Source organism: Pyrus communis, chromosome 10 (genome assembly GCF_963583255.1).
Source record: "Pyrus communis chromosome 10, drPyrComm1.1, whole genome shotgun sequence".
Classification (NCBI taxonomy): Eukaryota; Viridiplantae; Streptophyta; class Magnoliopsida; order Rosales; family Rosaceae; genus Pyrus; species Pyrus communis.
This window is the reverse complement of record NC_084812.1, coordinates 25,243,215-25,269,064: the sequence shown is the minus strand read 5'-3', so window position 1 is coordinate 25,269,064 and position 25,850 is coordinate 25,243,215. Positions and strand designations below refer to the sequence as shown.

Below are 25,850 nucleotides of genomic sequence, written 5' to 3'. Positions count from 1 at the left end.
TCAACTCAGTCCACGACGATATTGCGAGCAGCGTTTCTTATTATACAACAGCAGCCGATGTTTGGGCAGATCTACGAGATCGTTTCTCACAAGGAAACGACTCACGCATTTATCAAATCAGGAGAGAGATCGTTGAACACAGACAGGAACAACAATCGATCCAGGTTTACTACACGAAACTGAAAGCGTTGTGGGATGAACTGGCATCCTACAATGAAACTCCAACTTGCACCTGTGGGGGATTGAAGAAGATGAATGATCGAGATGAGAAAGAAAAGGTGATGCAGTTCCTGATGGGTTTAAACGACACTTATGCAGCAGTACGTGGACAGATACTATTGATGCAGCCACTACCAGACACTCGGAGGGCATATTCCCTTGTTCTCCAACAAGAGAAGCAAGTAGAGGTATCTCTAAATCGTAACAATATAAATATGCATGCTATGAATATAACCCGTAACAAGGAAACTGCTGCATCAAAAGGAAACACCATTCAATGCTCATATTGTGATAAAAAATACCACACCGTGGATCGATGCTTTTACTTGTATGGTTTCCCGCCTGGCCATAAGTATCATGGCAAATCAGTCAAGCCACCAAATAAAAGAAAACCTGCGGCAAACCAAGTCACGGTGGAGACCGAGACCACCAAGGGTGTAGACTCACAACACAAGGTGACGTCCAGTGACGGTCCAAAGTTCACCACAGAAGAATATAATCAACTTATGGCAATGCTCAAGAAGAGCAACATTGATGGTAATCCGCAGCATTTTGCAAATGCAACAGGTACAATCACACCTTCTTCTGACTTGTCAGAGAAAACTTTATATTGGATCATTGATAGTGGGGCAACAGACCATGTATCTCCTTCTCCTCATTTGCTAGACAAGAAGTCATTATCCATGCTGGATTCTGTTCAATTGCCGAATAGAGGACATGCCTTAATAGACTCGATTGGTTCTATACAAGTTACCCCACACATTAAACTTGATGGAGTGCTTCATGTGCCCAACTTCCGAGTTCACTTATTATCTGTTAGCAAACTTACTGAAGCATTACGATGCATAGTGATTTTCTTCCCTGATTTCTGTGTGATATAGGACATGGATACGAGGAGGACGATTGGCCTGGGCAAGCGATATAATGGGCTTTACTACTTGGCGCCAGAACACAACCTTCGCCTCGCTCATCACATTAGCCGCAACTTCACCCTCTGGCACCAACGATTAAGGCACCCTTCTACCGGTCATCTGCAAACTTTAACCAAACAAGTTCCATCAATAGTATTTGATTCCAGTCATACATGTGACATTTGTCCTCTTGCTAAACAAACCCGGTTATCTTTTCCGTCCAGTTTTATTTCTTCTAAAGCACCTTTTGATTTGATACATTGTGATATTTGGGGACCTCACCGAGTCAATTCCCATTCGGGGGCTCGGTATTTTTTAACGATTGTTGATGATTATTCTCGCTATACTTGGATACATCTCATGCGTTTTAAATCCGAAACACAAGGATTGTTACGTTCCTTTATTGCTTGGGTCCAAACACAATTTCATTGCATGCTTAAAACACTTAGGGCTGATAATGGTGGTGAATTTACCTCTTTACGTCCTTTCCTTGATAACAAGGGTATCATATTCCAAACTTCTTGTCCGTCCACGCCCCAACAAAATGGGGTTGTTGAACGGAAACACCGTCATCTCCTCAATGTTGGTCGAGCTCTACGGTTTCAAGCCAATTTACCACAACATTTTTGGGGGGAAAGCATACAAACAGCATGTTATTTAATTAATCGTTTACCTACACCTCTTCTTGGTCATAAAACTCCTTATGAGCTTTTGCATCGTCACACTCCCGATTTTTCGCATCTTCGGGTTTTCGGTTGTTTGTGTTATGCTACCAACCTTCATCCTCACCATAAGTTTGACCAACGTGCTCAAAGATGTATTTTTGTTGGGTATCCATTAGGTCAGAAGGGCTATCGTGTTTATGACCTTACCACACACAAAATTTTTTCCACTGGTGACGTGATCTTCCATGAAGCCACGTTCCCTTTTTCCTCTCAACCACTTGACCATCACCCTGCTACACCTACCTACCTATCCCCACCGACTCTCCATCTCATCCTAATCCCACACCACCACCGACTGCACCTCCTGTACCCACACCGACCGATATCCTTTTACCCACACCGACAGAAACTGCTCCTCTCACTCTCATAGCACCCTCTCTTCCCACACCAACCGACCCTCACTTAGTCTCTCCACCACTTCCTACCCCACCTGCCCCCCTGCCCCACCTGCCCCTCGCCAATCTGGCTGTGCCCTCAAGCCCTCCGTCAGGCTTCAGGGATACCATTTATATCATGTGCAATCTCTTGCTCCAAGCGCCACGTCCTCCTCCATGTCAGGTACTCGCTATCCTTTATCTCACTATGTATCTTATGCTTATCTTTCACCATCGCATCGCTCTTTTGCTTGTGCTATTTCGACTCTTGTCGAACCAACTACATTTGCACAGGCTAACGGTGATCCTCAATGGCGTGCTGCCATGGACTCTGAGCTTCTGGCCCTTGAACAAAACAACACATGGACTCTCACTACCTTACCTCCTGGTCATCGCGCCATCGGTTGCAAATGGGTATACAAAATCAAGTACCACTCCGATGGTACCGTCGAGCGTTATAAAGCTCGTCTTGTGGCCAAAGGTTTTACTCAACGCGAAGGTATCGATTACAAGGAAACTTTTGCTCCTGTTGCCAAACTCATCACCGTCCGTTGTTTATTAGCCGTTGCTTCGGTTCGTCATTGGTCCTTACATCAAATGGATGTCCATAATGCCTTCCTTCATGGTGACCTTTGTGAGGAAGTTTATATGCAGCTGCCTCCTGGACTTCATCGGCAGGGGGAGAATAATGTATGCCGACTCAATAAGTCCCTTTATGGCCTTAAGCAAGCCTCTCGCAGCTGGTTCCATAAATTTTCCACTGTCATAAGTCAAGCCGGCTACCAGCAGTCAATGGCTGACGACTCCCTATTCACTAAGGTGCGTGGAGATTCGTTTACAGCCGTCTTGCTTTATGTTGACGACATGATTATCACAGGCAACGATGAGGCTGCCATCCGTGACCTCAAGCAATTTCTTCAATCCCATTTTCGCATTAAGGACCTTGGACACTTAAAGTATTTCCTCGGTGTGGAGGTGGCTCGGTCTTCTCAAGGAATCGCCATCTCACAACGTAAATATACACTTGACATTATTGATGAGGTCGGCTTACTTGGTGCAAAGCCTGCAAAGTTCCCAATGGAAGAAAACTTGAGATTATCTCCAACGGAAGGGCAACTTCTCCATAATGCCTCGCAATACAGGAGGCTTGTTGGGAAACTTATTTATCTCACAATCACGAGGCCGGAGATTTCATACTCGGTCCATATACTCAGCCAATTTATGCAACAACCAAGAAAGCCTCATCTAGACGCAGTGCATCGTCTTCTACGATACTTAAAGGGATCACCTGGACAAGGGCTTCTTTTTCCTTCAAATGGGAGTTTGACATTGAAAGGATATTGCGACGCCGATTGGGCTCGCTGTCTACTTACAAGAAGATCTGTCACAGGCTATTGTATATTTCTTGGAGGTGCACTAGTTTCTTGGAAAACCAAGAAACAATCTACCGTTTTGAGATCCTCAGCTGAAGCGGAGTATCGTGCCATGGCTTCAGCTACATGTGAGCTTACATGGATGAAGTACCTATTGGCTGATCTGCAAATTGATCACAAGGGTCCGGCAAGGTTACACTGTGACAACCAAGCTGCACTTCACATAGCTGCCAATCCCGTTTTTCACGAACACACCAAACACATAGAGATCGACTGCCATGTTGTTCGAGAACGACTGCGTTTTGGGATTATTTCGACAGCCTATGTACCTACTGGACAGCAACTTGCCGACATATTCACCAAGCCACTTGGACAGTCAGCATTCCGTTCTCTACTTGGCAAGATGGGTGTTCTTGACATTCACACTCCACCTTGAGGGGGAGTATTGGACGACAATATCGTCCCCTTGATATTAGGAGTAGAATTGATCCGTATGAATCAATGTAAATCATCTTTGTTTCCTTCCTAGAATAGACTTCTTTGTATTATATAAGTCTTGTATTCAACTGTGAATTAATAAGAAAGTATTCAAAGTTAATTCCCAGACTTCATATTTCTAAACCCTAGCCGAGTTATCTTTCAACAGGGATTTATATCAAGTCAAATTTTGAACATAAAATTTAAATTTTTGCAACTTACGTGATATTTTGATATTTTTTAAAGTTTTGTTCGATATATCAAATTAAATTATTATTTTATTATTTTATAAAATAAATTATTAAACTAATTAAAATTTAATAAATGACATTTAAAGTTTAATATGTAACCTATTCACCTTCGTTGATTGAAAAGAAAAAAAAAGTAGAATAATTGCATCGGTCAACTTAACATTAATTATAATAAATAATTAAACTAATTAAAAATTAATAAAATACATTTAATAATTAATAAAAAAAACATTTGAAGATGCTGTCAAATTTGACAACAACCTCTTTTGTTGCCAATCCATGTCATCACAACATAGGATTTAATACTTCGGTTGAAGAATATTAGTGTGATCTTTTTTTATTATTATAATTGATGTATACATTTTAGCATCTCATGTGGAGATGCTCTTAGGGATCTATATATAAAGCCAACAATAAGGTGAATACTAGTTTTTGGTGTCACAAGCAACAAAACAATTGGACAAAAATACCCCTCAAACAAAAAACTTCAAAGGCAACCCAAAATAATGCGACAAATGCGGGAGGGATATTTTTGTCATTTGAACAATATTTTTTTAATAATTAATTTTTTTTGTATTGTTTTTTTTTAATTAGTACCTCACAGTAGGCTAGCAATAATATGATTCAATCAGATGTTCATTCAATATTATTTTCTCCATTTTTAAACATGTTCAAAATATCTTAAGAGGCGTGTAATGCCGGTTATTAAAAAAAAAAAAAAGGTCTTTCCCACGCGAATAATAATGTAATTAAATTAGATGTCAAATGATTGTTTTTTTTTTTTTTTTAACAAACGATATTATCTACACTAAGGATGAGGAGACTGGGCTTAGCCTTACAATGGGCTAGTAATAATATAATTCAATCAGTTGCTTATTAAATATTATTTTCTTTATTCTTAATGTAAATTTTATAAAGACCGATTTTATTATGTGTATTCAGCTGCTTTAATTAGTTTATGAGTGGTTTCTTCTAGCATGATCTAAGACTATTCATTTACTTCAAATATTTAACTTTCATTTTGTCAATTTACGCATATAAATGCATTTAAAACGTGTAACCGCACGTAGCACACGTCCAACGGGCTTCGTACCCACAAACTAAATGACCATTTGTCCACCAAGGAGCGGACTTGGTGAAATAGACATTGTCTGTGAAGAAGCAGACTACCTACACTTGTGCAGAAAGATCTACATTATTGTTCTCTTTGATTCTTTTTGGGCCTTTTCAGCACAGCTTACGGCTCCCCATATAACTGGCCAACTGATATATTACGTTATCGAACTATTGATTCGATCGTTTAGGTGCATGCTAATTGTAATTACGTATTCTTGCATTAGTAAAATATTGGCCTATAGTAACTAGTTCACGTGGTTTATGAGACGCTTCCGGAGAAACACCATGCTTCTAGTTGTCTCAATTTTTTGTAATTCTTGAGGGTTTTGAGACACTTTTAGAGACAATATTTTGTCATTCTGAACCCAAATCAAGATTAGGATTTTGATTGTATACTGTTGATTTGCAAAACCATTTCTAAATTATTTCATTCATGGATATTTACTTTGCATGGGATTTTGAGGGTGGAGAGAAGGACAATGCCGACGACCGTTGCAGTTGATTTTGACGGAGGAAAGAGAAATGAAGAGGTATGCCCAAGTTCATCATTATGGCATCATCGATATATCATTGATTTATCATTGTTCAACTATTGTTATGTCATGCTATAACATTAGTTCTTGTCGTTCATGCTGTTGTTAGTATTGTAAAGAATTATTTTAACACGCTTGTATCATAAGAATTTTTTCGAGTTTTAGCTATCTCATTTTATTGAACTTTTTCTATAAAAAAAAAAATCCACACAAAGACACCCTAGAACTCGACCTGTGCAAAAATGGAATTTTAAGGGATTAAGTGTGGTAATTTGAGATTCAAAAAATAAGCCGGACTAATTACACTAACACCTCTTGAGGTTTTTCGTGTTTTCTCAACAACTCCTCACATTTGATAAATATCACTAATATCCCCTGAAGTTTTAATTCACTTTCACATAACCCCTTCTAAAGACGTATATACGTCTTGTAGTTATTTACTTAAATTAAAAAATATTTATAAATAAATAGAAAAAGAAATCAAATTAAAAAGAATCACATTAAACATTAAAAATGGTCAAATTGTAGAATTCTTCTTGGCTTTGAATTCTAGGATGCGTGTGTGTTGGGTTTTTGGTTTTGGTATTTGACTATTGGTGGGTTCCTTCAATATTTTCAAGTTTCATAATTATTCTCTTTATATTTTTTCGGTCTGATTCATACTCTCTTTGCGAGAATGGAAGTAGAAGGAAGAAGAACATATACTACGACAACAAAAAATTCTTCTAATATTGTTTATAACTTACCGGAAACAAAGATTTCATTTGATCATATTTAATTCTCAGAAATAAAAAAATCCACCAAAATACATAACAAAAAACAATCGAAATTGCAAAGACATGTGTTTTCTATTATGATATGACAACAATGGCCAAAGCAGCGGTGTTGAAGAAGTAGTTGCAGAGGCCGGCGAGGGAAATCTTCCACGATAAAGAACAACGGGTTGAAGGGTGTATTAATATAAAAATGGTCTGTGCATTGGGTCGGCGGGTTTTCTTCACTAAACAAGGGTGATTCTGATCAAATTGTGGCTAATAAATAATGGAAAATCTGGCTGATTGCCGTGCAAACATGTTAGGCTGCGACCAGTCTGCACGGCATCATTGTTGGGTTTTTGGAATGTTCTTGCGATCTATTTGTGGTGATGACTTAAGGACGGGAACTAGATCCTTTGAAAAGAATGATGATCTTGAAGCATCTCATAAGTAGACGGCTTCACAGGGATTCTTTTGTTTTATTTAATGGTGTTTCATGTAATTTTATTTAATTCAACATTTTTCTAGACTTAATTTTTTATTTATAAATATTTTTTAATTTTAAGTAATTAATTACAAGGGTATATCTATCTTTCAAGGGGTTATGTGAAAGTGAATTAAAACCTCATGGGGTGTTAGTCATATTTCTCAAACATAAAAGGTTTTATGAAAACACAAAAAATCTCAAGAAATATTAGTATAATTAATCCAAAATAAGTCTATCAAATGCTCCTCTGGGCTAGCTGTAACCCAGCCTATATATATATATATTGGCCCACATACCCATCCACATCCAGCCCAATTTCTAGTTCACCAACCCGTGATTCCGTACGGACCACACCCTTAAATGAATTTTGTATAATTTGGAAGATCCAAAAGTTTTCATGGCTTTTCCTTGCTCGTATTTGAGCTATAAAATTGGAAGTTCCACTAGTATCTCTTAGCGAAACTCCTGTATTACATTTACTAGCCACATTTCTCACAGACGAAAACCAGTTCGAATCTTGAGTAGGCCTCATATAAGTTGTGGTGAGTAAATGCGATCATGGTACCTATAATATTGTGACTTCAAAATTATCTTATAACTACCACGACGGGTTAAATACGGAAGTCACTGTAATGATTTGATTGAAAAGAATTGAGTAATTAATTTTCAAACAAAGTAAAGTAAATCATTTATTTTTTGGGAGATTTGAGACCAAGTGACATAAGTACACGACGGGACGTACAAAATCTGTTTGTTGATTTGGATAAATGATTTAGATATATCGAGGGATCGAAAATATATGATGGGAGATTCAAAGTCATAGTACCAAAAATAAATAAAAAATAGCTCATCTTGAAGACAATAAGTATTCGAGCATTAGGGCGTGACGTCACTCAAGCTTGCCTCCTGTAAGAAAAAAATCAAGCCAAGTTTTAACTTGAAAAAAAACAAGTCAAACTTACATAAGGAGAAACTAGAATTATAGGCCCTCTTGTTTTTGTTTTTACCCCAAATTCCATTCCTTTGCAAGTCTAACTGAGACTTAGAGGGTTTATATAGTCTTGGTACAATGTAATTATCTATGAAAATCCATTTTAATTAGCATTGGTTGGCCATATGGTCTATTTTTTGCTTTGGTAAACACTACCATTAATCATTGTTAAGACCGATATATAGTGACGTTTAAGACACACACTCACGGCCTTATTCGAAAGGATAAAAACTAAAACATCAAATATTGCTTATCATTGAGCTTTCGATTTAATTTGGGTGATATCGCCTAGATGGTTGGCTAGATCTCTATAACATATCTTCTTTGTTTGTTTTTAGTGAAGCTTTGAAGTATACTTCTTATGGATTTGCTTGACTCCCAAGAAAAATACAAAATTAGAAAACAAAGAAAGAAAACCAAGGTAAGAATAATTTGACAAGAAACTTAATGATCCAATTGCTAGTGAATATGACTACATTGTCTTAGGGAAAACGTTTTTGTCACCCTTTTATACATGCTAGCCTCTTGCCACGCACTAGCTAACGCATGTGGTAATTCTCTTTTTTTTTTTTAAATACTGATTTTATAGTTTTTTTTTTATTGAAAATTCAAAGAAATAAAAATAAATTGTCCACTATGTGGGATTCTTTTTATTTTTTAGAATTTTTAATTAATTTCTTTTAATTTAAAATATTGCCATTTTAGTACTTTATCCCAATTAATTAAAATTTTCTTTTAACATTCTAATTAGTGGAGGGCATTCTTGATATGCTAAAAGCTTCACTATTTTAGAGTGCTGATTTTATGTATAAAGATGACTTTATATATAAAGAAGAAGAATGGAGGCTTTCTTCTTAGGATTTTCGCTTAGCCTTGCTAGGGACATTTTCATATTTTCACAACTTCAAGAAAATTAATTAATACAATAAAATTTAGTATAGATCGTAACATTTAAATTATATATATCATCATAGAATTGAAATATGTAATATAAAATTCTATATATTTCATTCTCCGGCATTCGGTACTTAAACCCTAGAAACTTAGAAAATTATTAAATTGGATTCAATTGTATTTCCTGACTATTGCTCTATTCTGAGTTTGACTTCCCTATGCAGCCTGTAAATGCAAACAAATGATTTACAAACAACGATACAACGGAATTGGAATTTTTTGAGACAGAAACAACTGACAGATGCTCAATTTTGTCTACTTATATTTGGCACAAGCCATGCAAGTGCTGGCTGACTCATATCTCATTAGCCTCCCACATCCACATATATAGTATATATCATGGAACATTGGTTGCAAATGGTACCTTATAGCTTTACGTTGAATTGTATAAACCGGCTAAAGAAATTTCAAACATAAATTTCCAATAAATTAAAGGTAAGATATAGTGTCTTCAGTAGTTTGTCACATTTTCTTTTTGGCATGTAGTAAGTTTCACACGAGCAACATTTGAAACTTAGAGTTTAGTTATTTGAACAGTAATTATGGTTTGTTACGCACCTATTAGAGGTGGGTATGCCCTACTAATCCAAGGGTTTGGGGCGTGCATGATATGACCTCAACATGAGGTGATAATGAATATCTCACCTCTTGATTTAAATCTTCATACAACCAATCGTTTTAATACTCTGCTTAGTTACAAGCCACACTACAAGATGCGATAGTTTAGATGTACTCTTATTTCAGTATTACTAGACCAAATAATTATTCTTTAGTCGCATTTCAATTTGATTTTGAGACTTGAGAGTTAAAATAGAAATATTATGCAATAGTTTTTCCTAGTTTTGTATAAGATCTTTCTTGAATGAGAGCATAAAAATACAATTTTAAGCCTATTTACGCACCGACTTGTTTGTTATATAGCCTTCTTGGTGGGATCTCTCGTTTTGGATTGGGGATGGGTCACCATGGCTCTTGAGCTGGATCCGAGATGATCTCCTGTTGGCGTGGTAAATCCTTGATGTTTTAGGGCTCGTTTGAAACTGCTTTTAAAATGACTGAAACCTTTTTTTTGAAAATGTTTTTGAAACTAATCTTTAGTAAAAATGCAAGTGATTCCTTAAAAAAAAATACTTGAAGTGCTTCTTGCAAGAAGCATCAGTCATTTTAAAAACACATCCAAACGAACCCCTAGGTAATGTAACTTTAGATAATGTGCCTTAAGGATGATGTTATGTAACAATTTTGCAGGTTTTAGGGATTGTGTAGATTCTCTTTTTCCTTTACCTGTGGCCTTTTTTTATGTAGTTATACCCGAAATAAGGTTTTTCAGAGGTGCTTCTTTCAACACATTTTTGTTTGATATACACCTTGTTCTATCTATTGAATGATAGGTTTTCTCTAGGAAAAAAAAGTACATGTAACACTAAGTTTCTTCGAATACTGAATACTGACCATGAGTTAGATATTCAAATTTTGATCAATTAAAATATGGTCAACAGACTGAATGGATATTGATGAACTATACATTCTTTTTTTACTTCACTAAAGTAACCTATATGAGTGTGTGTCTCTTATAATGTAATCGCAATAGTTCATTGTATAATTTGACACATATATTGTTGAGAAATGGTATCCGCACCAGCTCTTTATATTTTTTATTTTTTATTATTCACATCTTTGTTTTATATTCATTGATTCTTCTTGGATTAATAAAATCCAAATGTTAGATATAAACAGACGTGTGCACGGTGAGAAAAGAAACGTGTGAAAATCACTTCTCTATACGTTTTTAAATGAAATTATTCATTTGTCAAGCCACTTTTCATAGCATGAGCATGATAGAATTTTAAGTGAAATTGATTGCAGAAATAGGAAAGTTATTTTTTTGCAAACAACAAAGTGAAGCATAGACGTACCAGATGCAATGATGTTGTATACCACTAATACATGATCAGGTGGCTTAAAGTAGGTTGCAATTTGATGTCACTTGATTAACTATACAAAGAAACGTTCAGACATGGGACTGGGTTAGGGTAAAAAGTAAATATTGAAGCCATGGGGGTATGATATTCTTCCAAGAACTCCCACCACCACCACCAAAGTTAAATGCTCTATCTACTTGCTTTTCCTATAATTTACTTGTCCCCTTGTCCTAATGTTAGAAGAAAGTACCAAGTGGATGGTGTATGTCTGTGGAAAGAATCCAAATACAAGTTTTGGATTTGGAGGCACTTGGGAGGCTCCTCCTTGCAATCCCCACTATTACCCACTAAGCAACAAGCAAGGGTGTTGTTTTGTTTTGTTAGGACATGTTTGGAAGGGCATTGTGTTGAAGAATAGTCCCAAACTTTGGCCAGCTCTTATTCCCATCCATTTCACTTGGTGACAAATCCCAAGTGAGAGTGAGAGAGAAACAAAGTAACACACCAAACATTTTAGATAGAGAAAATCTAGAGAGAGAGAGAGAGAGAGAGAGAGAGAGAGAGAGGGCACTGTATTTCAGAAATTCCATATTCCTCTGAACACCCTCCAAAGGACAAATAAAACAAATTAATGACGACAAAAGGCAGCCTCTAGTATTGTCGCCAACGTAACGCAGCCATGGAAAAGTCCTTCAAAACAAGAGCTTTTTTTGTTATTTCACTCACTTTGCAACAAAACTTCACATCACAAACACAAAACCCTTCTGAGTTTTCTCAAACTCCACGCCTTTGATGCAATACTAGGAGGAGGCTCCAGCCAGCCACCACCATTTCAGGAAACTTTTCTGAGCTTTCTTTCCATTTGAAAACCCAGTTAGGAATTTTCCATGTCGTTTGAACTTGGTGGGTTGTTTATTGGAGGAACTGACTAGTTACTTTCTCTGGTAATTCCCGGGCTCTGTGTATCATTGTTTCTTGCGATGTTGAAATTTATATTTTTTACGTCTGCAGTTGTTCATTTGTTGAGATTTTTTTTCTATTTTATGCTTTTTTGTGTGGTATGATGTTGTGTAGGGCTTTTTGGTTGATTTGTTGATGAAAAAAGTAGACATTTTAACTTGTAAAATTCCCAAGAACTTACGTTGTTGAGTAGCAAAGGAAATATTTTTGGTCACTTGTTAATGTTTTTTCAGTTTTGTTAACAATGGAATCATTTCCGAGAACAAAAATCAATTTTCATACCTTTTTTTTTTCATTCTTTTGCTCTGTTTCTCAGAAACCACCAGATTCGTTACATATTTACAAGGATTCATGATTAATTTTTCTTGTGTGTTATACTTAGATATACCAAAGTCAGGTCTGTGTGAAATTACAGGTATGGTACTTTGGACCTCGTGAGCTAGGTCAGTTGGTCAAAGTAGACGAGTTCGAATCCTCAGCCCCATAGATAAGAGTAATTTAGACTATTGTTTGTATTATAGGTATGATACTTCGAAATTTCAGGTCGAATCTAAGTGATTCATTATTTGGAAAACAAACATGTGGAATAAAACACTGAAATCAAATTCTAAATAATTTATTTCCTCAGCTGCTTTCTTACTGGTCTAATTCTTGCTGTTTTGAAACAGTTCTGGCAATCTGATCTTCTTCATCCCCTCATTGTTTTCATCGTTAATTGAAAAAATGGCACAAGAGGACGGGTCACCAGTAACTTCATCAGCGCTGCAGTTCTTTCCCTGGCTATCTCCTGGGATAGGATCTCCATACTCACCATGGCTCAGGGAGCTAAAATCTGAGGAGAGAGGTTTATGCCTGATCCAGCTTCTTTACGCCTGTGCTAGCCATGTCGCATCGGGTAGCATCGAGAATGCAAATATTTGGCTTGACCAGACTTGTCAGCTCGCCTCTCCTGATGGTGATTCAATGCAGAGAATAGCCGCTTATTTCACTGAGGCACTTGCAGACCGGATGCTTAAAGGCTTGCCCGGTCTGCATAAAGCGCTTAATTCAACAAAAATATCATCAGTCTCGGAAGAAATTCTTGTTCAAAGGCTGTTCTTTGATCTCTGTCCTTTCCTAAAGGTTGCATATGTGGTCACAAATCGGGCCATAGTGGAAGCCATGGAAGGGGAGAAGATGGTTCATATTATCGATCTTCATTCATGTGAGCCTGCCCAGTGGATTAATCTGATTCAGACGTTAAATGCACGACCTGAAGGCCCGCCTCATTTGAGAATTACTGGCATTCATGAACAAAAAGAAGTATTAGACCAGATGTTCCTTCGGTTGACAGAAGAAGCTGAAAATTTGAACATCCCATTTCAGTTCAATGCTATAGTTAGCAAGCTAGAGAACCTTGATATCGAAAGTTTGCGTGTCAAGACTGGAGAGGCTCTGGCAGTATGCTCCATACTGCAGCTACATTCTCTCTTGGCAAGTGATGATGATCAGAGGAGGAAAACACCAATAGCATCTAAGAACCTGCAGAAAGTCCTGCATATGAATAAACTCACTTTAGGAGAGTGGCTGGAGAAAGATCCAATTAACGGCAGTCCCGATTCTGCTTTGTCCCCGCTATCAAGTGCTTCACCAAAGATGGGGAGTTTTTTAACTTCTCTTTGGGGCCTTTCGCCAAAACTAATGGTAATAACAGAGCAAGAGGCAAACCACAATGGCCATACATTGATGGACAGGATCATGGAAGCATTATACTTCTATGGAGCACTTTTTGATTGCTTAGAGTCTACAGTATCGAGATCACCAATGGAGCGACAAAAGGTTGAGAAGCTGCTTTTCGGAGAGGAAATAAAAAACATCATAGCATGTGAAGGAACTGAGCGAACGGAGAGGCATGAGAAGCTTGAGAAGTGGATTTTAAGGCTTGAGTTGGCTGGGTTTGGCAGGGTGCCTTTGAGCTACAACGGAATGTTGCAGGCTACGGAGCTGTTGCGTGGCTATGACGGGTACAAGATTAAAGAATATAATGGATGTGTGGTTATTTGCTGGCACGACAGACCTCTTTTTTCGATTTCAGGCTGGAGGTTTAGGAGATACCAATGATGTTGATCGACCATCCGGGGATTGAGTGCTGTTTTCTTTTTCTTTCTTTTGTCCCTTTTCTTGTTGTAAAGAATTTTAAGCAGTTCTTCCTCGCCAACTGCATAGTGTCTTCCTTAGAAAGGTTCGGAGAATTTATTCTCTGTTCTAAATTTTTTTGTTATCTTTTAATCTGTATGCTTTTTTGTTTTCTCTTTCCATACAAACACTGATGTTGCGCCTTTGGCATATTTTCTTTAGGTTGATTCTTTGTTCTATTGATACTTCAAAGTCAAACATATAGGTATTTCAAGAAGTGGAATATCACGGCATTCCTATTCAAGATATTAATTCTAAATCAACTTGGTACTACAGTATAGCGGAATTCCTCTCCGTTTGTAAGTTAGAGACCTTAAGTTTGAATTACGTGAATGACAAGTTCGTTAACAATTTATGATCCCCACCCTCTCATTGTAAATATATCATTGCATATATATATATATATATATATATATATATATATATATATATATATATATAAAAGATATTCTAAATCAACACAACATAGATTCATGAAAGGCAACACAACTAATAACGAAAAAGCAACAAAATTATTTGTACTACATGTACTGACCACATCTCTGATTGAGATGATATGATACAATATCATTACACTTCAGTAGTGCGACACAGACACATTGTACTCAACAACAGCATCTCCAGTTTTCATGCTCATCGAAAATGTCTTCGCCAATGCATAGCCCCGTGCATATTGGAAAACCCCAGTACCTCCAACGATAGGCATCTCTCGGATGGCTTCCATAAATGGATTCCTCCCTAGAATGCTTACGGTACTACCATTGTACATACCGTCTAGAAAATCAAAGTTCAAGACCATAAGCAACCCTGAGTCATGCTGAGAAGCAATAGCATAAATCCCCTGAGCTCTCCCCACAAGCTTTGAACTAAGCTCTGGCCCTTCTGTCAATGGATTGTCTGCCATGAAAGTTGTTCCGAAACCACCAACTGACTCGTTTGGTGGTTCAACAATTTTCATGGCAGTTGGGTTCTCGCCGTCATGGATGTCATGGAAATAGAAGTGAAGGCTGGTAGTTTTCTCCATTCGTTTTGCAGATAGGGATAAAAGAGAGTGCTCTGAGAATATTCCATGAATGGTAGTGAAGGAGGTTGACAAGATGATGGAGTAGCAGGCAAAAGTGGCAAAACAAGCCATTTTGGTTCAGTTTTCAGTTGTATTGTAAGTGTTGAAAATGGTTATTTATAGGATGGTAATGGTATAGAAGTGGGGAATGATGTCTCTTCCTTAGTTAAGAGTGTGGATTCTTTGCATGCGTTCTTTGTTGAATAAATTATAACCCCGTGCTTGGTTTTCGATCAACAAGAGAGCAGCAGGGCAATGAATATAATTTTATGATATCTTCAACATAAATTTTATGAGTCAGAACACTTGTCACTTTAGTGTACTTTTCCACATGGTTGGTTAATATGTCTCTACTTTATGGTTGGTTAATAAATAAATAAAACCAAATACACATAATAATTTGAGTGGAGATAACATTACGTGGTAGTCTTGTTTCATATATGTCGATCCATCATGATTCATAGTGGAGAAAATTGGTATTTGTATTAAAGTCATCTTTTATCATATGAGTTCCACTAGTGTTAGAGCTCAGTGAGCAATGTAAATCGGTTTTATGTGTCTGAACAATATTGCCTTTTTTTTTTTTTTTTTGACAAAAGAAATTTAAGTGTAACGACATATTAAACATTAAAGTGAGTTTTTTTGGATCATTTTCTTGTTATCAATCAATACTATTGTCCGGTACTTATTGCCAAATCACGAGCATTTCTTTTTTTGAAAGTATTCATAACTTGGATTAGCTAGCAATTTATTTACTGCTATGCAAAACCTTGCTGCACGTATATTTCCGTGGTACCAAAAAATAAAGGGTTTTAAAGTTTTGTAATTGCAAATTATATACGCTTACTAAATTGTAGTGAACCATGGCGACAAACAATTTTCTATGATTAGTGGGAATTCGATTGATTCCAGACGAAGTAATAGTGTGCCAATTGCCATATGACGATATGATAACACCCCTCAGAGCATGCTTGCTTCACAAACAAGGCTTTCCCAGTTGTATATGGTACTTTATATAGCTGGTCCTCGAAACCTTATGGATTCTACCCTGCCTATTCTCTTTTATATTTTTTTTCTTTGTCTGAACTTGCTAATGTAGTTTCATTTTTCAAATCAAGTATTTTTGTCGGATAAATAAAGTTGTCTTGAGGTGTCATTCAACACATCTAAGATGATTAAAATGGTAATTCTCGAGTAACGGTGTCCAGTGCTATTGCCTAGGCCCTACAGGATGATTAAACAAATTGGGTTTTTATTAGAAATAGTCCCTGAAATTTATCATCACCATCAAGATGGTTTCTGAAATTAAAAATTAATCAATGTAGTCCCTGAAAATAGGTGTCGCAAATCAATGTGGTTTTTCTGTCACAATTATGTTAAAAATTTCGTTAAGTGCTAATGTAGCACATAAATGGGCCTCAAAAAATTTACAGGTTTTTTTTCACAAATGGTCCCTGAAATTGACTCACATCATCAAGATGGTCTCTGAAATTGATCCACACCATCAAGATGGTCCCTAAAATTGAAAATCAATTAATGTAGTTCTTAAAAATAGGCGTCGCAAATCAATATGATCCTTCCACCACAATTCTGTAAATTTTTTGTTATGTGCTGATATGAATTTAATAATTAATTAAAAAAAGTTGTCTAAATACCTTTTTGCATTATAGAATATTTTTTTCTTATAGTAGAACCTACTCTGAATAGATATCTTTTCCATAAATTCTTAAAGGTACAAGGCTTAACCAAGGCCTAAGAGGGGGTTTGGAAATAGTTTTCAACCAACAATAGACGCACCTCAGTTATAACTTCATTATCTTAAGGCAGACCTCGTTGTTCTTTGAGTCACCAAACCATCAGGGAAGCGCCGAACAAGCTCTCCAATATTAAGGTTGTGAGGACGTTGATCGCGTAAATGTTAACAGTGATGTCCTAGAAGTCATTGCTAATCAGCCAAGTCGTCACCAAAGGTGATCTCAATCCAGGTTCATTTCAGTGAAGGGTGTCGAAGTGTGTGAAGATGGGTGTATTGAGATTTTTTTTTGGAGAATAGATAGCGAAGAAGGTAGAGGAATGTGGACTAGGATCGGAGGTGATTGCAAGACTAGGTTTTTGGGATCATAAATTCTTATTCATTATTAAATTATTGGCATATTTGTCGATTTGCCCCTTGAACTTGTATGGAGGTACCAATTTTCCCCCTAAACTTTAATTTTAGTCAATTACCCCATTGAACTTTTATCGTTAGCCAATTCCCCCTTGAACTTTAATAGTAGCCGATTATCCCCCTGAACTTTTATAAATAGCCAATTTCCTACTTGGAGTTAGATTTTTAAAAATTTCATTTAATGCCAAGGGGGGATTTGGTTATTTATAAAAGTTCAGGAGTAAATCGGCTAAAATTTAAGTTTAAGGGAGAAATTGGCTATTTAAAAAAGTTCAAGAGGGTAATTGGCTAAAATTAACAGGGGAAATTGGCAGTTGCATACAAGTTCAAGGGGCATATCAACAAATACCTCTAAATTATTAAACTTATTTGTAAATTTTTCATTTAATTAGACTTGTGTGATCTATTTATGTTTTGCATCAGTACATAACAAAAATTTTTTGACAAAATTGTGAGAAAAATGCTACATTGATTTTGGACACTTACTTGTATGACTACATTGATCGATTTTCAATTTCAGAAACCATTTTGATGTCGCAAGTCAATTTTAGGGACCATTTTGATGTCGCAGGTCAATTTCAAATACCATTTGTGAGAAAAAAAAGATTTATGAGACCTATTTATGTGCCACATCAGCAATTAACGGAATTTTTAACAGAATTATGACGAAATGACCACATTGATTTGCGACGTCTATTTTCAAGGACTACATTGATTGATTTTCAATTTCAGGGACCATTTTGATGGTGAGGGTCAATTTCAGGAACCATTTGTGATAAAAACCCAAAAAAAATTTGAGGTCTATATGTCACATCCCGGCCCAGGCCCCCACCACATCTCGGGCTCGACTCCGACGTAGCACGATATTGTCCGCTTTAAGCCCCGACCACGCCATCACGGTTTTGTTTCTGAAAACTCACACGAGAACTTCCTAGTGGGTTACCCATCATAGGATTGCTCTCGCACGTTAATCGCTTAACTTCGGAGTTCCGATGGAACCCGAAGCCAGTGAGCTCCCAAAAGGTCTCGTGCTAGGTAGAGATGAAAATATACATATAAGGCGTACAGGATCCAATCCCCTGGACAATGTGGGATGTTACAATCCACCCCACTTAGGGGCCCGATGTCCTCGTCGGCAAACTTGGCCAGGGATTGGCTCTGATAGTAAATTATCACATCCCGGCCTGGGCCCCCACCATATCCCGGGCTCGACTCCGTCGTAGCACGATATTTTCCGCTTTGGGCCCTGACCATGCCCTCAAGGTTTTGTTTCTGAGAACTCACACGAGAACTTCCTAGTGGGTCATTCATCATGGGATTGCTCTTGCATGCTACTTGCTTAACTTCGGAGTTCCGATGGAACCCAAAGCCAGTGAGCTCCCAAAAGGCTTCGTGCTAGGTAGCGATGAGAATATACATATAAGGCTTACAGAATCCATTCCTCTAGACGATATGGGATGTTACATATATATTTACGTATTTTTTTAAAATTAAAAAAATAAATAAATATATACATTAGAGTCATGCAAAAATGATTTGTTAAACAAAAATACTAATATTATTATCTATTTATATCGTCATTTGTACTATATTTCTATTAGAAATTAGACCCACATGAGTTGACAGGCCTTACCTGCATTAGAAGGATGATACAAATAGATAGTAAATATAACATTACTCTTTGTTAAAACAATTTTTTATCTGCAAGGCAGGCTCAATTATGCTTTTTGCTTTTTTCTATTCTGTCATTGACTTTGTGTCTATTGCGGTCAATTAAATCTTAGATCTTCGCCCTTTATAATCCGCATTTAAAATTTGTTATTTATATATATCTTAATCTTTATATGGATAATGATAGGAAAAGATTAAATTTCTAAACTAAATTTTGTGAGTGCTGATATTCCCACCTCGGTGTCTTATTTTCTCACCCACCATTTAATGAAAATGGTAATAACATATTTATCCTTTTAAAAGAAGACTCTTAAATCCCTATTTAATCAAGTGCAAAAATTTTGAAAAAACAAAAATAATTTAAAATAATAAATAAATAATGGTGGGTGGGGTGTGATATCTTTGGTGGAAAGAGGTTGGGAAAGATTTGGGTTAGAATCGACGCAAAGGTTGGTGGAAGGAACGGACATCTACTAGATGAAGGCAAGAAACTTCAATGGAGGAAAAAGAGACTTGGGTATGAGATCTGCGGTCTTGCCAAAAATGAAGGAAGAAGAGTAGTTTAGGGATTCAGGGTCTTTGCAGGGCGGCGATAGGTGTGAAGGAGATGATGAATGACCAAGTCTTAGGTCTTGCATTTTCTTTCATTTCTTTCTATTTTTATTTATTTATTTATTTATAATATTATTTAAAGATATATTAGAGTTATTTAAAAAAATATATTAGGGATATTTCGGAAATAATGGCGGGTGGAAAAATAACATTTTACTATTTTAATTTTTTTATGGTGGGTGGGATTATCATGTGGGTGGGAAAATAAGACATTGAGGTGGGCCTAGTAGCACTCAATTTTGTAAACTAAATTATGTGGTTGTTGATGATTGAATTACTACTTAAATGTTAATTAACGTGCTTGCTTACTATTGATAACACATCACTTAGATAACAAATTTAGACTCTCTAGCATTATCCTTTTTTATTCTTAAATTTTGCTCATCATATTATGCATGTACCCTTATCTTTATTCCAATGAACCTACAATGTTTGAGCCCAAACAATTATTAAATATGCACACAAAAAAGTTAAGAGGAAACAATGAGTGTGTCAAAAAGACCCCATTGTAACCTTTCGTCCTCGACCACCAGAATTCAAATATAACCCTTATTAACCCATTATTATCGACTTGACTTTGCCTACTAAGAAAAATAAATTGGTACGGAAGGATAGACTATTTTCAATAAACTACATATGATATTATCTACTCTAAGGGGTGAGGGAATGAGTTATGCCTCACAGTGGGCTAGCTATAATAATTTGATTCAAATTTGTCTTTGGCGAGAATCGAATCTAAGACCTCTCACTTACAAATAAAGAAAAATATCATTAGACCGTAGTACTAAGTGACACAGAAGAATAGACTATTAACTATTAAGAGAAGAAGAGATCATGAACAGCTAAGCAAACGAGGCCCTTTTTTCTATAACCGCATACCCATTTATCCATAACTGCATACCTATTTACTTTGTTTTTTACCCGTCTACCTATTTTTTTAACAACTTGAAAATTAAAAAGAATTTTTTTCATAATTTTCTTTTTTCTAACTATTAAATAGCGTTATAAGTACATTTAACATGTATTTTTATATTAACGGCAATATTATTTATGAATATATGCAATGTCTCCCAATTATTTGACAGTCAATCTATTACAAGAATCATGCATGGTTGTGGATTAATTAATATTCTTGCATACATACATACATACATACATACATATATATATATATATATATATATATATATATATATAAAAGTACACATCAGTCTGCTAAAAGGCTAATTTCATAAATATTTGGATTTTTATTTAGAAACATAAGTTCATCGATCCAAGCCATTTAATCGATTTCTAATTTTGGGGTCAAATATTTATTGAAAATTCGAGGCCAATTATTTATATATATATATATATATATATACACACATCATCTAATAATAACATGTTTCTAAATATTCAAGGTAATCATTATCTTGAATTGGTCAAAACTCCAAAAGACTCCAAAACAAAGTTGTCGAACACTAATGCTTTAGCACATTCAATCACATATGTTAAACAGTAGCGCATTCTATCAACTATATTTTTCTCTCAAGTGAGGCATAAATATATATCTATATGGCCATTTACAACCAAATATATCTCGGGATACTAAACCTAGTTAGAAACTAATATTTTTTTTTTAATTTTACATATATTAAAATAAACAGTTAAATGGGTACCCGTTTATAACCGCTCATTTAAATTTCACGGGTAAATGGTTATACCCATAACCATTTATTTATCTAAATGGTTACCTATAACCATAATGGTCAATTTTAAATGGGCGGATAACTGTGGTTACCCATAACCAATGGGTATTTGCCCATCCCTGGTGAGGATCCTCCCACCAAACCCATCGGGCCATTGAAATTTTATCCAACGGCTACAATTATTATAACTTTAGAAGGGTTCCCCTGCTTGTAGCCGTTGGATAAAATTTCAACGGCCCGTTGGGCTTGGTCAGGAAGATCATCACCCTTTACTCAGGAGAGGATCCTGATCCGCATGTTTTGATATGGATCTAATGTATTGCACAGTCATAGGTAGGGTCTAATAAGTAGAGCAAAGTGTCCATAATTTGAAAACAAAATTGCACCGACTATCGTTGAATGTTTTATCATGACTCTTCCAGAATTAACATGTAACTTTAAGTTACACATCAAATCTCATCATTTCATAAAAAACTCTCATCTTTTTTAGTGTAAAATATATCGTTGTATTATAAATAAATAAAAAATTTAAAAAAAAAATAAAAAAAAAGTTACTCATCAAATCTCAACGTTTCATCAAAAACTCTATCCGACTCCTGTTTTGAATTTTCCTCGTGATTTCTGCAGATTAGTATCCAAATTTGAATTTGAATTTGCATGAAGCTATGAGAACTACAAGTAATTTTACATGTTTTCGTTGAGTCGTTTACAACAGTAAGCTTTATTTTTGCTGGTATTTGTTACATGATTCTCGAGCATTATACATTGATTATCTTATGTAAGTAATTGCTCAAGAGGCTTTTGACATTGATTGTGTTATCTTCGGGGGCTTTTAACATTACCAAGATGGAGGACTACATCTTACTGTTAGAATCATGTAAAATTACTTATTCCACCATGATAGGTAGTTACAATACAATAGGTAGTTTATCTTGTACAAATACTTATATGGCAAGTAGTTCAGACTGTAAAAATACTTATATAATAGGTAGTTTAGATTATAAAAGATCAGTTGAAATCTAAGTTTATGCCGACTAATATTATAATATGATAGTTAGTTTAATTTGTACAAGTACTTATATGACATGTAGTTTAGACTGTAAAAGTACTTATATGGTAAGTAGTTTAGATTGTAAAAGATCAGTTGAAATTTGGGTTTATGCCGACTAATAAGGTACCTGAGTTGAAAAAAAAACATAGAAAAATAATATAACTAATAGCGAGGCCCCCCAAGAGATTTATAAGTGTCTGAAATTTTGGAAATGTCCTAAATTAATTTTAGGAAATATGTGGTGCGAATGACTCTAACTTTGGCTTATAGCACACACTTTTTTTGTGAAAAAAAAAATTGAAATTTTTAGCTTTAAGAAATATTTTGCGCTAGAGTTAAGAAAAATATTGCAAAACCTTTGGATCTGATCCTACCGATTATTAGGCCCTGAAACTATTTTTATTGATTCTTAAAGTGAGAAAATAGAAAAATATCTTTAAATTTGGGTTTTAAATCATTGATTAGACCATCTCCAACAATGGGGCTAAATGCCAAATTTCCCCCTCAAACCCACTCCAACCCAAGCTAAATCTTTGGGCCAAAAGCCAAATGCCAAAGCTGAGCCAAATACCCCCCCAAATTCCCCCCTCATGCGAGTGGACTCGTTGGAACTTGGGCCACTCTTGGCCCGCCCACACGCATACGCGACCCACACACTAGGCCTGCAATGCTTTCCCGACAAGGGTGAGCCCCGCAATCAGCTGGTTGTCGCCCAACATCATCATCCCAACGGCTATAATTGACATCCAATGGCTGGGGTTTAAGGACTGTTGGTTGATCCAACGGTCCAGATTCAATTTTTTTTTTTTAGAATATGTTATTTTAAAATATATTGAATCAAACGGCTGAGATTGAATATAATCAAATTAAACGGTAAAAAAAAAGAAAAAAGAAAAAGATCTAATGGCTCAAATTTAAATTTAACGGCTAAAATAATTAAAAAAATTTTATTTAACTCAAAATTCACCACAAAACTCTATAAATACCTATGTATTTGTTCAAACATCCACACAAAACTCAATTTTCTCCTACAATTCTTCCAATTTATCTTTCTACCATTTCTTTCCATTTCCAATTTTCTCCTATGTATTAATTAAGTTTATTAATTGTCGTTTGTATTAAGCTTATGTATTTTATTAATTATGTGGTTTATGAATTATTGGTTGTATTAAGTTTATGTGGTTTATGTGGTTTATGTACTTTATTAAATTTATGTCTTATTAATTATTGTTTCTATTAATCTAGATGCCTTAAATAATTATTGTACTTATCATTCCACACTTTGATGTAGAAAATTTGGTGTTGAACGGTTAGTGAATTGAAAGTTAGCCCAGGGTTAAAGGATTGGTGAAAGTTGAAGGGTTGGTTTGTGGAAAATTTAGTGATTTTTCAATATTTATCGGAATTTAAATATTTTTAGATTAAAATGTTTATAAAATTAATTCACGATAGTCTACATATTTATTTTTTTTAAATTTAATTTCAGAAAAAAAAAATAGCCTGAGTTTATTCTTTAATAACTCCAGGCTAAAATTTTAGCCTAGAACGGTTCGAGCAGAAAAACTGTTTTTGGGCTAAAAGCTAAATTTTCCTGGCTAAAAAATTTGGTTTTTAGCCCAACCATTGGAGTTGGTCTTACAAATGTTTAAAAATGAATTATAATATATTTTGCACGGAAAAAAATATATTTTGAAAAATAAGAATATGATAGTTTGTTGTTATGGTAAGATAAATAAAAGAAACATTAACAAAATAAAAAAAAATAAAAACAACAAACTGAAAAACTGAAAAAAAAAATTGAAAAGGGTGGGATCGTTACGAAGATAGCGACTCTTTTCCTAATTAGTCGCTATTCTATTAGTGATTATCTTCAATAAGAGTTGCTCGCAATGTACCGATTATATCATTTTCCTTTTTTTTCTTTTTCCATTGAATAGCTATAGTAGAGTAAAATAGTAATCACAATGCAAAGTATCAACCTAACAACAAAAAGTGCTGACACATGGAATCCTATTCATGGACCTAAATAAAAAAATAACTAAAAATTGGACTAATCTAATTGTTAGGCCATGAAATTGGGAAAGGGATCCTTTCCGGATATCTTCCACCAAATCCACCAAATCACCTAATTCGGACCTTTGAAATTTAGTTAAACGGCTAAAGTTATTATAACTTTTAAAGGGGCCCCCTATTTGTAGCCATTGTATCAAATTTCAAGGGCCTAGATTGATTGATTGGGTGGATTTAGTGGAAGGGATCCAGAGAGGATCTCTTTCCATAAAATTGGACCTATTTCAAGTTAGTTTATTTATACATAACAGATTTATAAGGAAGAAGTTAATTTAAACCACATATTAATGAAACTTTTTTTGTCAACTATAAGAGAGTGAAAAAACATTTTTGTCTTCTATCACAAAATAAAATTATGGACAATAAAGTAATTTGCACAAACTAAATTTTACAGTTGTTTTTAAAAGCATCATCTACATGTAATCCTAACAAATCACCTACAAGAACTCCGGATTTTTACGGTGTATTGTTTTATGAAACTTCGAATTTCTATGGCACTTATTTTCAAAACTTCAAGTTCAAGTTTAAGTACGAACTCTATGTTCATGATACCTGCAAACAAACACAATATACATATGTAGTGAGCAGGAATAGCTTCGGGACCTGTGTGTGAAAAGAATGAGTGACGACCCAAAATATGGGGTTGTCGTGGCTTGTAGACCCAAAAGAGTGGTTGTTGGGTTGCTGGGCAACAAAAGAGAAGTAAATGGGTTAACAGATTATATACCCAATTATTGGGCTAAGAAGGAAAAGTGAAAAATAAGGTCTAACCCATGGGCTTGTTATTTTATGCGAGCCAAAAATAAAACAAGGTCCAAAAGAAAAAAAAAAACAAGTGGGACGGTTTGGTGCATATGCCCAATTGGGTTGCGGGTCGACTGTAGGCAGCTCAGGTCTGTAACAAAGGTATGCAAAACGGCTTTGTTTTGGATTTTAGAGTTTTGGAGCAGGAACGATTTGGTGGCTCGGGCAACATGGCTTCAAGCTGCAGCTCTCATGCGTGTAGGGTTTGAAAATTCCCATTTTTTTTCTTCTCTTATTCACGCATATTCAATTCACCACAATTATAAGAACAATAAATTTAAGCTGAATCTATAATTTGAAAAGAAAAAAAAACGTAAAATTAGAGTTCATGCTTCATGGTGAATGTTTCATGCAATCATTGGTGAAAAAATATTGAAATTGAAACCATGTTTTATAGATTACTTGGACTGCTTGATGAATATTGTGAACAACTTTGTAGTAAACAAGCTTTCAGTTCCTTAGCTCAGTTCCTTTGTAGTAAACAAGCATTCAGTTCAT

General features: G+C 35.5%; 2 protein-coding genes across 2 annotated transcripts; one reads left to right on the top strand and one right to left on the bottom strand.

Annotated features, from left to right (window-relative positions):
- The first annotated feature begins 11,798 nt into the window (after positions 1–11,798).
- Positions 11,799–14,418, top strand: LOC137748865 (scarecrow-like protein 3). The gene is made up of 2 exons (XM_068489052.1): positions 11,799–12,032; positions 12,717–14,418. Exon 2 carries the CDS (start codon positions 12,772–12,774, stop codon positions 14,146–14,148), a length of 1,377 nt encoding a protein of 458 aa, XP_068345153.1. The 5' UTR covers positions 11,799–12,032; positions 12,717–12,771; the 3' UTR covers positions 14,149–14,418.
- A 241-nt stretch (positions 14,419–14,659) lies between these two features.
- On the bottom strand, positions 14,660–15,358 carry LOC137746419 (dirigent protein 22-like). The gene has a single exon (XM_068486438.1). It carries the CDS (start codon positions 15,356–15,358, stop codon positions 14,801–14,803), a length of 558 nt encoding a protein of 185 aa, XP_068342539.1. The 3' UTR covers positions 14,660–14,800.
- Positions 15,359–25,850: the final 10,492 nt, after the last annotated feature.